Source organism: Lissotriton helveticus, chromosome 3_1 (genome assembly GCF_964261635.1).
Source record: "Lissotriton helveticus chromosome 3_1, aLisHel1.1, whole genome shotgun sequence".
NCBI lineage: Eukaryota > Metazoa > Chordata > Amphibia > Caudata > Salamandridae > Lissotriton > Lissotriton helveticus.
In genome coordinates, this window is record NC_136061.1 from 292757187 (window position 1) to 292774740 (window position 17554).

Here is a 17554-nt window from a genome sequence, read left to right on the forward strand (position 1 = left end):
AAGTGTGGAATTCCCTGCCGTGGGCTTACGAAATAATTTCGTCTGTAATTTTCCGTCCTTTATGTACACTGTAAGATCCAAATAATTCACTTCAATGTTGCTTACTTCTCCAGAAAATCTCAGCTTCATATCATTATCATTTAGTACATCGATATATGTCTTGGCTATTTCCACCGGACCATCTAAAATAATAAAAAGGTCATCGATGTACCTATACCACCCTTTGATTTTCTCGTTCCACTCGTGATTTGTCTCTGACCATGCCACCTGCTCCTCCCACCAACCCACGAAAAGATTCGCAAAGCTGGGGGCGGAGCAGGTTCCCATGGCCACGCCCGACATCTGCTTGAACATTTGCTTGCCAAACAGAAACATGTTATTATTTAAGCAAAATTCCATGAGTTCAGCTAACATCTTATTGTGTTCATAGTACACGCCTGGTCTCCTCTTCAGAAAGCCCAATGCTGCTTTTATTCCATCATCATGTGCAATGCATGTATATAGACTTGTTATGTCCAGGACCATCATGCTATAGCCTTCACACCAAACCACATTATCAATGCAGTTTAAAAAATGTTTTGTGTCTTTCAAATATGACCTTAATGTCACCACATGAGGAAAAAGGAAATGGTCTATATATGATGATAGATGTTCTGTCAAACTTCCTTGTGAAGCCACTATAGGTCTCATATATACATATATATATATATATATATATATATATATATATATATATATATATATATATATACACATATATATATATCGAACACTCGATCCAGTTAGCACACACTCGGCGGCTCCGGCGAGGAAGGAGACACAGACCTCGTAGCTTTTGGGTAGCGATGTTATTTTTATTCAGGTGAGACCCACACACAACGCGTTTCGAGCTGGAAAGCCCTTGCTCACGTGTAATTTGGAAAAAACGCCATCTAGCATTTAACGAGTCCTAAACCACACCTCTTGCAGGACTTGATGGGTCACATGACAGTCTTAATGGAAAACAGACTCAGTAGTTTAAACATTTTTCACAGTGTCAGGGGATCCATTAGCACACATAGATAATAACTATGTACAAGATATATTGCTGCTGAATATAAGCATAAAAATGAATATTTCATCATAGTAATTTATATCACGTTCTAAAAAACATAAATACAATTTTTAGATAAAAATTACATATTATTGGATAAATCTAATTGTACCCTTTGACAGTACCAGGTCATACCGTCTGTTAATAATACTCTAACCGGATAAATCCATAATCCTATCTAGATTATAGTGCAAATAAGCAAAAACATTTTTTTCTCAATTTTTTCTTTTATATGAAGTGCAAACTATGTGCCTAATGTGCAAGCCGGTGCATATATAAATATAAAGTGTAAAAGATGGATAATATAAAAACGTTGCGATCTGTCATGTCAATTGCTATATCCACAGTGTTCCCCCATATTATTATATAGGTTTGAAAACAAACTCTAATACTGTTATGGGCTGACAATGTACATCAAAGATAATTTTTGATTCAATTATATTTCGTAATAAATAATTTTTTACAGATCATTAGAGGGAAGAAAGTGAGAGAGCTGGCTAAAATTACCACTGACTGGGAACCAAAGCAAATAATCCTCATCTATTTACAAATTTACAAATATGTAGTCATCAGACTAGAAACAGGATCTTGTTACAATAAACATCATCTGCTCGGAGCATAGTATTACGCCAAACTACAAGTTCTTATAAAAAATGGTGCATATCTTCCATCGTGTTTAACCCGTTGGGCCATTTACAGTCAAACTCCAAGATATATTTAGTTTCCAACTGCCGGAGTGAACGCTCCCTGTTTCCGCCACATCTGTTTGGCTACAGAGTCCACAACGTAATACGAGAGGCAGTTAATATCATTGGCATGAGTTTTTTTAAAATGTCTCGCCACAGGATATGTCACATCACTGTGGAGAATGGCCCTTATGTGCTGCAAGATCCTGACGTGCACCTGCAGCTTGGTACTACCAACGTAGTTGAGCCCACAGGTGCACTTCAGGACATATACAGCACACTCGGTCTTGCAGTTGAATGTTCCCTCAATTTTTTTTAGGAATGACACTAAATGGGGTTGTGTATGTGGACATGTTCCGACCAAATTTACAGGCCCGACAGGTGGAGCACTTCCTGAACCCGTTCGCAGGTTGCAGCCAAATAGTGGCCTTCTTAATCTCTGGTGAGGCCTTATCTAAAACTGAACCCATTGTGCTACTCCGCCTGAACGTGATGATTGGTTTGTTCACCACCCTGTCATTGAGAACGTTGTCTGTTAGCACAATAGGCCAATGTTTATTGATAATGGCCCTTACCTGCCGCTCCTCCCTATTGTAGGTGGTAATAAGTCTGGGAGTATTCATCACTTTGTAAACAGCAATAGTGTCAGGAACTGTAACTGTATCGGTTTCAGATTCGAAAAGACTGGCTCTAGATCTTTCAGCCGCTTTGTCCTTTGCTTCCTGAAAAATCCTGTCTGTATAACACCTGGCCTTAAGTCTGTCTAATAGCTCTTCTTGCCAGGTCTTGAATGTGTTCTCATTGCTGCAAATACACTTCAACCTAAGGATTTCTCCGTAGGGAATGCTAGCAATGTATATATATAATTTTTTTTGCTTTCCCCTTGCCCCACCTCCCTTGGTAAATAGCAGCCGCCAGTGTTTATAAGTAGATTTTTGAGGTTGGATGGTGATTGTTGCTGGAGTTTCCTCAGAGACACATGAGTTGTTCTTAACATTGAAGTTATTTCAACCACAAGACATCGTGAAAATGGCTACATCAGATGGACAACCGAAAATTCAAAGAGAGGTTTGCCACATAAGCAGTCCTTGGGAGAAATTGCATGGTGCAAAAGACAACTTTTGGCACTTGAGGGAAGCCTCTGAGTGGGCTATTCGACAGAATGCCAGAGACTGATGCCAGTAGTAAACAACGTATCACAAAAGTGATGCATAGCTCTTGATGGCATCCATCTGGGTCATTGAAGAGCTGCCACTACTTCAGAGCACCATTCAACTTGTGGGCTATGCCAGCATATGGCCAAATTACCAAAGAGTCAGACATCTGGAGGAATACATCTTCAGTGTTCCATGCTTCTGGATCATTAAAATTCATACCTCAAAGGAGCAAAGTATCCTAACACTATCCAACCAGAGGCATAGTTTCTTTTAGTGTCAAAGTCAAAGGTAGCTTTATTCGATTTTACAATAAAATCATAAAAGCACATAAAAGTGAATACATCCAATAAAAGACTTACTTTAAGCGTTTAAAAAAGTATATACAAATAAACATAATTCATACTGGGATTCCTCTTAGGAGCAAATTTTAAGAACATCAATTCTACACACCATGTTCACAAAGGACGTTGCAGTGATGTAAAACACAGAGTCATTAACTTTCATGTAGAATTACAATTAAACCATGGTGGATCTACATCTAATTGCAAATTTCAGGTACCTAGACACAGCAATAATAGTCGTTTCATCAGGTAAAGTGAGTAATTTAAGTAGTGCAGGTCTACATTCTCTCAAGTTCCAGAGCTTAAGAAGGGGTAATAAATATCTCTTCCGCCCCCACTCATAAAATCTACAGAACAAGACAAAATGTATGGTAGATTGGGTGGAGGAATCATCGCACGGACAGTTGGTTAATTGTGACGACCAATCGTTTGGATTAGGAAAAGTTAACATCCTGAAAAAGCTTCCGGTTCTAAGGCGAGCTAAAAGCATTCTACTATAGCTTGTCTGATCAGGTGATAGATAAAGCTGCAGGCCAGAGCTCTGCAGCAAAAATTGGTGATAAATAACTGAAACCTTTTTCCCTCTAAACACCAGCGTCGATCTTCCAGAAAGGCAAGGCAAGATTCCTTTAATGCCTTTCTGGAAACTAGAGACAATGATGAGGGTGAGTTATAAAATTCAGGGCGCCCTATATTTATTAAAAATTCCTGTACAAAGGAAAGCCACTGAATCTGTTTAGACCCCTCGAGTTTAATACAGTCCGCAATAATCGCCCTGTTAAAAACAGTTTCTGCAGAGTTCCAGATCTTGTGCCAAAGCAACACAGGGCTAATCTTAATTAGATCTGAAATATAGGGCAGAGGCAGTTCTTTGTGACATACATAAGTGGAGGTGGACCGGGGGACAGCAAGCAGATAACACAGGAAACCATTTTCCTTTGTTTGGATTTCATGGCAGTCTGCAACCCCCCATATACCAGCTCCATACACAGCCGTAGATACACATTTGGCCCTGTATATATCAAGCAAGACGCGTACTGGCCTGTCCCCTAGCTTGTTTGCAAACTGTTTTAAAACACCGATAGCCCGTGAAAAGGCTAAATTCCTAGTCATAATATCTGATTTCCAGGTACCCCTATTATTAAAAACAATCCCTAGATATGAAAAAGTATTAGTTAAGCCTATCTTTGACTTTTCTAAGTGCGTGTTACAAGAAATTTTTGCCTTAGTCGAGGAGCACATGGTAAAGGTCTTCCCTATGTTAATCTTAAGGCCCCTATCTCCCATGTATGCCGAGAAACGAGTTAAAGCCTTCTGAAGACCAATTTGAGTTCTAACCATAATAACCGCATCGTCGGCATACAGTAAGATAGGCACTCGTTCTCCATCAATTTGGGGGTAATCCACCTCCAATTTTATTAAATGGTCTGCCACCCCATTGATGTACAAATTGAAGAGAAATGGAGCCAGGATACATCCCTGGCGAACACCTTTCCCAATTGGGAATTTGGAGGTGCATTCGCCTGTTTTCCCATAACGGACTTTGGCCCACGCTCCTCTATATAACTCTTTAAGAAAGTTGAGAATGTTAAAATCAATGCCGAGATCTGCTAAGGTATCCCACATAACATCATGGTTCAGACAGTCAAATGCTGAGCTAAGATCTACAAACGTCATAAATAAATTTCCCTTCTTTGGTGCCGTATATTTACCTATTAACAATGCCAAATTTAGGCCTTGTTCGACAGTGCCAAGTCCAGGCCTAAAACCATACTGAAATTTAGAAAGGACGGCTTCCTCCTCAACCCATGTCTGCAATCGATTTAAGAGGATTCTACCTGCGATCTTCATCAAAGAATCGAGGAGGGAGATCGGCCTGTAGCATTTAGGGTCATTACGATCCCCCCTTTTTAGGTCAAAGCACGACCTGCATTCAATGCGTAAGCATTGATTGCAGTACTTCGACAACTATTGCTACCCGTTTTTGGGAATGTGGACAGGAGAGGGTGCACGAGCGCAGATCTGCTCAGTTTTTACCTCGTGAGCGCGCACGGCGCCGTGCCCCTCTCCTGCCTCATTCCCTTGCGCAAACACTCTACACTCACGCATGCGCACATACACACACTGCATACACACACGCACCCTCCCTTAAACAGACACGCGCGCACACAGACAGACCGACGCACGCACAGACACACTCAAACATACACACACGCGTACACCCCACCCCCACTCAACCCTCCTCTCCCTCAACACACTCACCTGTTCTGGCGGTGCTCGGCGGCGGTTCTGCCTCTCGGGCGGCGATAGCGCTTTGCAGGGCTCTCTCACCACATGAGAGCCCCGCCTTCCCCATGCGCCCGGCCGCTCTTCACCCGGTCCCCCATCTCGGGACCGGGACTGAATCCGGAGACTTCGTGGCTCTCTCTCGCTCTCTCCGCGATGGGGCGGGACTTCCGGTTGGGGCCGCGATGGGATTCGCCGGCTGCCCAACCGCTTCCGGGTCGTCGCAGGCAGCGCGGCGGCCCGGCGGGGACTTGTTCACATATTTTTCTTTTTTGTGTCTTCTCCTCGTCGTTGGCCATACAGATGGACGCAAAGCTCAGAGAAAAGGTAAGAAGGCGCCATGATGTGAAACTTACGACTTTTTGCTTCAAAGCTCGTGCTATTCAGACCAAGAGACAGAGAGTCACGTGCAGAGCTGAATGTGTCCATGTTTGCCTATCCTGGAAGTTCGTGTCTGATTTGAGCAGCTGCGCGGTACTGCTCTGGGTAACTAGAAGTGGTTTGATATTTTACTAGAGTTGGCAGTCATTCTACATGAACAGTGTATTGTCTTTCTTATCTATACCGTGAATAAACACCATACTTTCTACTGAACCTTAATTAATCAATTAATTAATTAATTTGCCACGCTCATGTAGGGTGCATTTGGTCCAGGGACCCCTTCAGGACAGCACATTTGGTGCATAATATCAATAACATCATATTGCTGGGAAATGGGTGCATTTGGAAGCAGTTTAAATGTGGGAACTGTAATGGGCAAAGGCAGAGGATATTGGGTTTTGTGCGAACAACCATGCCATTAGCCCCTTTTTACTTTTTACTGACTTCCCTGCTTGCTTTTCCGTCGGTGTACTTCAGTCTGTGAGTCCACTGTATGTTCCATCTGTTTTCTTTGACTGTCCACTGCAGAACATTATGATTTGCTGAGCAGGGGGCACTTAAAATGTACCCCTATCTATTACAGAGTGAGGCAGCTGTCACTCAAACCCAGCTATGAGGAGATTACCAGATGGTGACAGCTCGATCAATAGTTTGAGAACACAGTCTGTTTTAAGGGTAAACCTGTGAGGAGAAGGCCTACTACCGCAGGTAAAATCCACTCAGATCCCTCAAGTGGAGTCCTTCATTCCGCCTGTGAGTCTGTGGTGGGCTTTATAGTGTAACACCCTTATGTGCCTTGTGTTTGGACGCGTGTGGTGTCATGAAGTGGGGGTGTGGGTATCCACTCCCATGGTGTATTGCATGCTGAAAAAAATGGTAGTTATTTGTAATATCAATACATCTAAGTCACGTAAATACAACATATGTTGCATTACAAATGCTATAGGTGTCACATTTGCGAAAGTTATAACTATAGGCATTGTAAATGACAAAGCTATTAATTTAGCTATTTTCAAAACCAACACATAAATAAAAAAATTGTCATTTACAAGACCAATAGCTCAAACTTTCCTAATGCGAGACCTATTGCATTGCAAATGCTTGTTAAATATTGGCACTACAATAGCTTCCTGCCACGTAGTTGGAAAACCCTTGATGTTACAGCTGTTTAACACGTTGGTCAGGAGCGGTGCCCACAGGGTGACGTTATTCTTGTAGATATCAATTGGAATACCTTCTGGTCCCGGGGCTTTGCTATTGATGCTCTCAGCTATTGCTAATTCCACCTCTGCTAGAGAGAAGACTACGTTGAGGGGAAATAGGTCTAATGCATCAGGTTCTATGGTTCTCGTCTGTCCCAAGCCTGAGCTCTTTAATGCGGGTAGAGCATCTTGCTTATATAACTCGGTAAAATGTTTAACCCAGACATTCTCCTCTATAGCGATCTCTACCTGGTCAGAATTCCTTTCAACAAAAAACGGGGTGTTAACCGCGTTCCAAAATGCGGTATTATCTTTCAGAGCTCCCCATGCTGCCTGCTTCAGATCCTTCCTCCGATTTTGTAAGGCAACCTTATAAGATGCCCTGGCTGCTCTAATATCTAGCACATTTCTAGGTACCTTTTTTAAGGTTTGGATCAGGTAGGAATGTGCTTTTGTGCACTCATGGTTAAACCAACCCTCAGCTTTACTCTTCCCCCCTTTTTGTGATGAATCGGTCAATTTACTTCTTATGTGAGCAGAGATCTTATGAAAAGCTGCGATAACCTTAGTAGGGTTGGGGTTCTCCTCTAGGCAAATCATAAAATCTTCTATCTGGTTCTCTACTAGATTCTATAAAAAATTTATCGGATTTACCTTGTTCCATTTGATTACATAACCGTTGGTTCTAGCCAAGGAAATCCCATGAGACTATATATTTTCAGCTATGTTAGAAGCTTTCCTGCCACACCGCCCTATATCAAAGATTGAGCTAATTGGAAAGTGGTCACTAAGCGCAATGTGCTCTGTATTAAATGAGAGGACACTACGATAGTAACTTGTAGAAACCAATGTGTAATCGATAATGGACCGAGACCCCCGCCCGACAAAGGTGGGTTGGAAATCAATCTGTGGGTTGCATAATTCGTTTGCAAAACCTAAGTCCCAGTCATATAATAAATGGTTGAATAAGTTCCCAAGCACAGAGTGCTCAAAGTGTGTACAGGGATCACCCTTAAGATTCACCATACCACAAGTCTTCGTATCACTATGTGAGCATAAGTGGCAATCCCCCGTCACTATGATATGTCGTTCTTTCTGTTCAGATCCTAATCTCCTGCAGAGGGCATCATTTAATTCATCTAAAGCCCTATGTTGGTCGGCCTTTGGGATATTATTGTACAAATTAATCAAAATAATAGGGTGATTTTCTCCCGACTTTAGAGAGAGGACCTGGTAATAATGAGACCCCCGTAATTAAACAGTTGGTGGTTAAATTAATTTTGTTGGATATAAAGGTACATAACCCCCCAGAACATCTGCCTCTAATATTGGGCTGTGCTGCTAAAAAGTGTGTGCGGTAACCCTGTAGATGTATCTCAGCCTTCTCCAGCATTCCTGGAGGCAGATTACATCGAATTTATCTACAAATTCCAGGAATGTTGGGTCCTTTATTTTATTTGAAAGACCCGCTACGTTCCATGATAGTAGGGCCATCCTAACCCTTTGGGCATATCGTGGTGTCCCTGCATCTTGTGTGATAGGGGTTGGGATTCGGCTTAGGCTGGATGTATGAACCACTCTAGCATCATCATCCCCCACATTCTTAACAGGTAACTCACTTCGAGTTGGACTGCTCATTTTAGGCATCTCGGAAAAGGTGTTCACTGGAAGACCTGGCCTGAACTTCTCATTTACTGTGGGGCATGAGATGGTGGGGTTTACTGCTAAATCAGTATCCTTACCCTCAGGAGCCGGGGACACTCAGTTTTTATCTCCAGACAACCAAATCTGTTGGCAGTCTGAATACCTCTCCAGGTGTCTCTAAAGGCTGAATCTCTATTAAAATTAAAGTTACCGCCCCAATCCCCCCAGTCACCCCACCAGTCTCGTCGACCTACTCTTTGCCAGTTTCCCTCATAAACATCGTGATCGGGGCCAGGACGCCATCTAGGGGGGTAGAAGAAAGAGTGGCGTTTGGTATCAATACCTTCAGTTCCGCCTTGCGAGTTCCATGAGCAAATATGATCAACCGTGTATGGATCCTCAAAGTTTACCACAATGCAATCACCCGGGGATGTTTTCCTCTCCTTCCCTATCCAATGTACCCTGCGCACCATTAAAATCTTGCTCGATCGGTTTAGCGGGGGCGGTCTGTTACTATTTAACCAGTATTGGACTTTGTTTTTCAATGACCAGTTCGATTCCTCCGTGTGGTCAGCCAACTCTTGGACCCCCGTCATAACCACCACGTAGGGGGTTGACTCAGGTGGTAAATTCACAATGAGTCTACCGTCTCCTCCTCCCCTATTCCGTTCTCTGGTAGGTGGTGCAGACAGGGCCCCGCGTGGTTTTCCTGTATACTAGGATTTTTGGTATTATCTCCCTCATTCTTCTCTGTATCTATGGGGGTCTTCGATTTTGCAGGCACCACTGGGGTAGGTATCATTTTAGCTGGAGGCCCCACAGGTTTATTATTTTTTGATTTTGTTGATTGGTTAAGTTTATTAGCCCCACTTTTAGGCGCCACTTTAGTTAGTGCGTTTTTGGTGAGAGCACATAAGTCAGCTAGCTGTTTTTCTATATAGGACAATCTAACCTCTAGAGGGGAGAGATGAAGTTTAAATAGCTCACCCACTTTAGTTAGGAGTAACCCATCGACTTCGTCAATGTCAGAATCGCCAACAAGGATGGCAGAAGCCTCAACACTGAACTGGCATCCCCGTTTGTCAAGTCCAGTTCTGGTTGGCCGTGGCCCCGTAATACTGGTTGGTCAGATTCCTCCCTATGATTATCGGATACTTCATGTGTTTCCCCGGCTTTTTTTGCGTTCTTCTTTTTGTCCTTTTTTTTCTTTGGTAGTGCAGTTGTCCCCTATCGATAAATTCATAGTTAGATCCGGGGTTTTTTCCAAAGCCAGGCTTAGTTGAGAGTTGGTTAGAAGCTGGGATACTGATAAATCTACCTCTTTTGGAACACTGTGAACATCAGCATGGGCATGTACAATGCCTATTTCCCTAGCCTTCTCAGGGGTTCTAGCAGCTGAAATAAGGCCCAGGGACGATCTTTTTTGACCAAGGCAAGGTCTTGGGAAACTCTACGTTCCATAAGAGTGATCCCTTGATCGATGAACAAATTTGCCCTTATGATAAAGCTATCTATTGGGCCTGTTAGCTTATCCCCCCCCCGCTGCCGTTTTGCTCCGCGACCCTCGAGTAGTCATGATAAAAGCTGAGCCCAAGGGGTAAGCACAGAGACACGTCTAGTATATAGATGAATAGATGAAATAGACAATTTATATGAGATGACAAAATGAACTTACAAAACAGACAATCTCAGGGTTAAAGGGGGGGCCCGGTCCGGTCTCGCTCAGTCACGAACGGGCACAAACGGGCCCGGGCACGTCCGCGCGTGTCCCGCGGGCCGGAACTGGGGGTGGGCCTATATAGTAGGAGAGAGCACACCCCTTCCGCAAAGAACACAGGTAATCAAAGTCCAACCCAGATTTTAAAGTACAGGGAGGAGGGGGGAAGAGGACCAGCTGCGGCAGATCAAGCCGCACTGCACGCTGGTCCTCGCAGTCCCGCTGTGAGCCTCTGTGTAGATATTCCGCTGCAAAGTTTGTTCCTGGTCCGGTAGACGAGTGGGGACAGCGCTCCCTCGGTAAAACACAGCACGAGCGGCTCCCGAAGAGCGGGGGCCGCGAGGAGTAGAGTCACAGGTACAGGAAAAGTCCAGAATGGCAAAGTGCTCGGGGCTTCAGCAACACACCCCTTCCGCAAAGAACACAGGTAATCAAAGTCCAACCCAGATTTTAAAGTGCAGGGAGGAGGCAGGAAGAGGACCAGCTGCGGCAGATCAAGCTGCACTGCACGCTGGTCTTCGCAGTCCCGCTGTGAGCCTCTGTGTAGATATTCCGCTGCAAAGTTTGTTCCTGGTCTGGTAGACGAGTGGGGACAGCGCTCCCTCGGTGAAACACAGCACGAGCGGCACCCGCTGAGCGGGGGCCGCGAGGAGTAGAGTCACAGATACAGGAAAAGTCCAGGAATGGCAAAGTGCTCGGGGCTTCAGCAACACACCCCTTCCGCAAAGAACACAGGTAATCAAAGTCCAACCCAGATTTTAAAGTGCAGGGAGGAGGCGGGAAGAGGACCGGCTGCGGCAGATCAAGCCGCACTGCACGCTGGTCCTCGCAGTCCCGCTGTGAGCCTCTGTGTAGATATTCCGCTTCAAAGTTTGTTCCTGGTCCGGTAGACGAGTGGGGACAGCGCTCCCTCGGTAAAACACAGCACGAGCGGCTCCCGCTGAGCGGGGGCCGCGAGGAGTAGAGTCACAGATACAGGAAAAGTCCAGGAATGGCAAAGTGCTCGGGGCTTCAGCAACACACCCCTTCCGCAAAGAACACAGGTAATCAAAGTCCAACCCAGATTTTAAAGTGCAGGGTGGAGGCGGGAAGAGGACCAGCTGCGGCAGATCAAGCCGCACTGCACGCTGGTCCTCTCAGTCCCGCTGTGAGCCTCTGTGTAGATATTCCGCTGCAAAGTTTGTTCCTGGTCCGGTAGACGAGTGGGGACAGCGCTCCCTCGGTAAAACACAGCACGAGCGGCCCCCGCGGAGCAGGGGCCGCGAGGAGTAGACTCACAAGTACAGGAAAAGTCCAGGAATGGCAAAGTGCTCAGGGCTTCTACCACATTGACTTAATGGCTCCAAAGGAACTTTTCTTCATTTGTCCAACTTGCAAAATGACTTGCTATGTTAAGAACTCATTATTTCGGAAAGGCTCATTTAAGAAGCATTACAAATCTTGGAAGTCCTGGTATTCCCAGACGTTTGGATGACAAATGGCTTTTATGACACACACAAAAGCTTTACCTGCATACCTATCTTTTCATAGTATTTTTCAATGCATAGGAAATGATTTGTCACTGTTAGTTCTTGTTGTCTTAACATTGCCTCCTGAACATATTTGTATGCTCAGTAAAGTGCAAATGTCCAGTCCCTGAGAGAGAAACAAGGCCAAACTGCTCATTGCTTTTCCAACATGTGGTCTACAAGTGAGAATTGTTTTTTTGTACAGTCTTAGACCAACCCAATGGGCACTGTTCTGTCAGGCAACTTTTAGTGATACTGTTTAGTTAGCGGTACACAATTTTCAGAGTTGCATCTAGTAATGCACAGTTGCCTTTATAATACTGAGCACTCACTTTGTTTTTTCTGGTTTAATCCAATGTAACTGTTCAGCTGCATCCGAAAATGTATGGTGGAAAGAAGTTTTAATCTAACTCTCTACAACAATTTCAACAGCATGATATAATGAGAGCAAGAGCTTGTATCTTTCTACGCATGCTAACTCCATACAACAAATTACCTCTAGCTCATGCTTACAAGCTTCATAGCAAAAGAAGAGAATGTCCCCATTTTGTCAGGAGGTCCACCCTGTTTAAACTACTGTCAATTTGTAAATCAAAGTGGTATCCACCCTAATTGTGTTCCACAAGGAATTTGTTTCCCAGACTATTGATTGTACTGGTTTTAAGTAATGTTTTCCAGCATCTGCAACTGTCTGGATTAATTGAGCGTCTGAATTCAATAAGACATCCATGATAGACAAGTGATCTTACAAGTAAGTAATTTGGATTTCTCTCCTCTGAAAGTTTGTTTCCTTTAGGTATGGACTAGATTGGTAATCTCTGGATATTGTTAAATTCGCCTACAGTTACTTAATGCCCCTATATCCAGTGATATATTTTGGTTGTAAAAGAACAGGGAACCAATATAAGCATAGTTACTTGCCTGGATATGTCCACTTCTAATGCATCATAATGTTGCTGCCTCCAGCGCCACAATCCTCTGCCAGAATACTAAACAGGATGGCCAATCCAAGACCACCACAGTTAGTTTCTTGTCCATGAATTTCACTTTATTGGTGTTATGGAACTACTCCGCTCTTACGGGGTCCTAGATTACTGGGTGTGTGTTTATACAGTCCTTATTTCTCCTGGGTGAGGAGAATCATAGCTAAAGGTAAGCCAGGACCCGATAGAAGTAGCAATGAGACTTCTTGGAAGGAATCATAATTTCTTCCACAGCTGGTGCTAGAACGGGCTACCCTGCTTTGCAAAGCGCTAATGTCTATATTTGATCCTCAGTACTATGCAAGGCTGTCCTGCTAGTAGAAAATTATTTATTTCCTTCTACTTAGCAGTCAGATGAACATCCACCATCAGATAGCAAAAGAAAAGAATTGGGACACTGATTATTTCCAAGTATGCAAAATAGCAAGGACACCTGTTATCATTGTAAAGCAGTTGAATTCTTGCCAGTTCAGCACACTCACCACTTCTCTTTTCCTTGTTTTTTAGGTTATTGTCCAGAACTACAATGCTATTCTTACTCTCTCTCACCTGTACCAGTCCTCTGACGCGCTCCTCATTCATGAAAATGATATTGTCCACAAGATTTGTGCTCAACTTATGAATATCAAACAGATCTCCTTCAGGGATGTAAATAAAGTGATTGCACATCAACTGGGGAGTGTGCTCCAGCCCGCGTGTTCCTCCGAAGTGACCACCCAGTACAGTAGAAATCCTCTAGGTATTCCCTATATCTCAGTCATATGACATGCCTTATATTGCTTCAAAGGATGTGGTGGGGTTCGAAATTTTAATCTGCGTGTTGCATGCAGCTCTCAATAGTCAGTGCTTAACTAACTGAGCCAACTTCGTGATTAAGTCCTCTCGACACTGATCTACCCAGTAAAAGCTCCTGTAATTTTTCTTCTGGACATCCACTTTTGTAAAATATTACCAGTATATGGCCTAATTTTGAGCTTATCTTGGTATAATGTTTTAGATGTTAATTGTAGGAAAAGGCAACCCAGGTTCTTATCTGACCATCCTCATTTATTTAAAAAGGGAGATTCTCAGCAAATAATTCTGCTCCCTATGTCTATTTGTCTTCAATCCATGAATTAGAGCGCCGGGAAGATATTGACAGTTCACATTAGGCGCTGAACTAAAAGCTGAATATTTACAAGTACAGCATAAAACTTGAGGCTGCAAATTGAGTTACAATTATAATTTATTACCCGCAACATCATCGAAGAGCATCGCTTCTGAACCGTGTGCTAGCATAATGTTCTAGATTGCACTTAGATGAGCACAGTTACTTTTGCACTCCTCTTGCATTACATCACTATGTGCAGCGAATCAGTCTGACCACTGGCAGTTCTTATCTGGAGATTTCTAAGGAAGTCTGTGCTAAAATGGCTGCTGGTCTCAGCCTAGTTGCTGTTTATGCATTATGAACAAATTCAGTTTTGTTCGTCTTTCAGTATGTATTAAGGCAGCGATGCTTGGCCAGGTAAAAGGATTTGTTGTTTCATAAGTGGGTTTCATTACTGATTGATTCTGATTCTATTTTTCTCCACTTTAACGGTATAAAAGAGGAATAAACGTACTAACTTTATTCAAAGTATACCCTTTCATAACTGTCCTCCGGCACTTGCTGAAATTGATTTACTAGGGCGAAAAAATATTTCTGTTGACAGTGGTCTTGTTTTGTGCAGTATCATGGAGAACTGAATTGATAAGGATACAGGAGGCAAGTAGTCTTCAAAGCACCCTCCAAAAAGGCAATGCTTGTGTTGAACGGAAATGTATTGTTTTAGTGTATAATGGACTTCCAATGTGGCCTACCTAATATGCGGGAAAGCACATTTGTGTAATGCATCCCTGGATATGGGATTCCATCCGAAAGGCCAAGTATATGACTTGGCCTACAATCAATATTGATAAGTGACATAAAAAGGAAAGTCACATAAGAAAATATAAGTAAATTCGGTTCTCCCATGTGTACTTATATTAGACATATATGAAACACATAACAAAGGGCAGGATATTGGAAACTTTTTAGAAATCGCAAACCATATGCTTAATTAGTGGGTTTGCAGCCATTAAAAAGGTTTTCCCTGTGCACCAAACCCATTTTATCTATATCTAAAATGGATCTGCGATTGGATACCGAATCGCAGTTTGGAAGGGGCACGTTGGGGGTGCCCCTTCCAAGTTCAGATTCAGTTCTGATATTTTAAGGGCGTGCAACAATAATTCCTGTTGCAAACCATTAAAAAGTTATAGACTCCAAAGTTGGGGTGGTAACTCGTGTGCATTTTTTTTTAAGTTTCAGGGGCAGTAAGCAATGGCCGAGGGGAGCAGAGCAAACTCTCAGTGAAACGTACAAAAAATAAAGCTTTTTTTTTGTTTTGTTAAAAGCAGACCAGTTTTCTTTAAGAAAAACAGGCTACTTTAAAAAATATATATATATAGTTACACAGAATCACAGTCACTGTGGTCTTCATTGGTCCCACCATACCTGTGATTGTGGGCAAATTTACTGAGTTGCAATGTGTGCCCTTACTCATCACTATTAATGGGCTAAGTCAGATTGCAACCCACTCTGGCTCAGAATTTTGCGTACCGACCTTTTAGTAGATATGTAAGTCTGCTAATTTCTACACTGGTCGCAATGATGCCTCTGACCCAAATTTTCATAAATAGTAAGAAATATGTCCTTGGTGAAGGCAGTACGGATGCTGTACATGCATCTTCCATAAACGGGTTTCAGTCTATATTTTAGGTTGTTAAATTATTCATGATATACATTTTATGTTCCAAATAAACAAGTCTTTCTACAGATGCCTCTATTAGATGTCTCTTCACCTATTCCTGGTAGAGATTGGAAGAGGTCACATCACCCACAAATATTCATGGCATGCTTCACCATTGGTATTCTCTCCCCATCAAGGTAGTAAAATAGCACCTTGATGGACTCAACCAGTACTGGGAGTTCCAAATAAATGTGTCTGGATAGATTCAGAGATCCAGTAAATTAAAGATAGCTTAGGACATACATCCATAGTTATAAGTGGTGCTGCTGCCAGCATCCCGCCCGTAGTAAGCATCCAGGCTAATATCTGGCTGGTGAGGAACGCAGCCTTTGAAGAGCAGGAAGAGCTGTGAGAATGCCAGAGGGCTGGCATGTTCCCAGTGCAAACTTACCTCATGGTCGCCAGCCCACCAGTACAGTCTCCTTTGTCCCCAATTTGCTGTCTGGAGGGTCCAGCTTGGGAAACAACCTTTGCACCGCCATGATTCTTCAGTTTCTTCTTCCCAAAATCTTTTAATGAAGATTTCTAGGATAGTTTATTCTTCCCAATCCAAGATTCCCGCCACATCATTCAAGTCTACAGAGAGTTCCCAATCCAACATGGGAATCCAGGCTGCATTGAGGTAATTTACTGTTTTAGGCCTGTATAAGGAAGGACCTCTGTCCACTCCTTGCATTGCAACACTTCCAGTTTTCCAGTTGTAATGTTCCAGCGCTCTTGTCTGTCTCTTGGATTTTCCTGGGATTGACTTCTCCAACCTTTTTCCTTTGTTGCTCCTTTCAGTCTCTCCAGTGCTCCTGCTTCCTCTTTTGGGCTTTCTCCAGTCCCCGTCCATCTTCTGGTGCTTTCACTGCCTTCACCCTCAGCCGTAGGCCATCCTTGAAGTTCAAGTCACCTTGGACATTTTTCTCCATTTTTGGGGCTTTTTCCTCAAAGGCACTTTCTGCTTAGGCGCTAGCAGGTGTCGGTAGCAACATTGCAACTGGAATGAGTCGCACATATCTCTAGCAGACAAGAACTGCGAAGACACGGATTTCTGGTTAAAGCCGCAGCCAACGACTGTCTATTAAGCATTAGCTCTGTGACAGTTATAAATATTTCTGACTGGTAGTCCTGTTGGGCATCAGCTCGACTCTGGAGCCACTATTGCAGCTTTCCACTTGCTTCATTAGACAATTGATAAAGAAAATGCCATCTTATATTAAAGAAACCCTTCTAATCCTAGAGGGACTATCATATGACCCCAAGTCAGAAATACTTAAAACGATGGATGTGGAGGCCTTATACACTGGTATCCTTGAGAAGGAATGACTCAGGGTTTTAGAACAACTATTTACAGGCCTGGGATGGGACTCCACTACACCCACGGACTTTGTACTGATTGTGCACAGATGGCCCTCACCAGAAATTATTTTCAATTTGAACAAAAGGTCTTCCTACTGACTCCTGAGGCTTCTACAGCCAGCACGTTTGTCCAGCATTGCTTGTCTTTATGTCCATGACTTTGAGATGAAACATGTACTGAATCATTCAAATCCATTATTTGCCAATATCTGAGTTTGAAAACAATATATAGATGATGTGTTCATGATTTAAAAGGACAGTAAGATGCAGGCTAAGGAGTTCACCCAACTGGTTGAACCACAGAAATTAGTACTTGGACTTCACAGTAACAATGAACTAGCTTTCTTAGATCCACAGATCACTGCACATGAGCAATCATTGACATACGAAGTATATTAT

At 43.1% G+C, this 17554-nt stretch overlaps 1 protein-coding gene across 4 annotated transcripts in view; it reads left to right on the plus strand.

Moving 5' to 3' along the window:
- The window catches only part of TUBD1 (tubulin delta 1), a 297439-nt gene that overhangs the window by 193439 nt on the left and 86446 nt on the right, over positions 1-17554 (plus strand). For all 4 annotated transcript variants that reach the window (XR_013608610.1, XM_078679828.1, XM_078679825.1 and 1 more), the window contains one exon: positions 13506-13737. Coding sequence is in view for 3 of the 4 variants with exons in the window: in XM_078679828.1 (XP_078535954.1) it covers positions 13506-13737 (232 nt within the window). In the remaining variant the exon portion in view is untranslated. The remainder of the gene's footprint in view (positions 1-13505; positions 13738-17554) is intronic.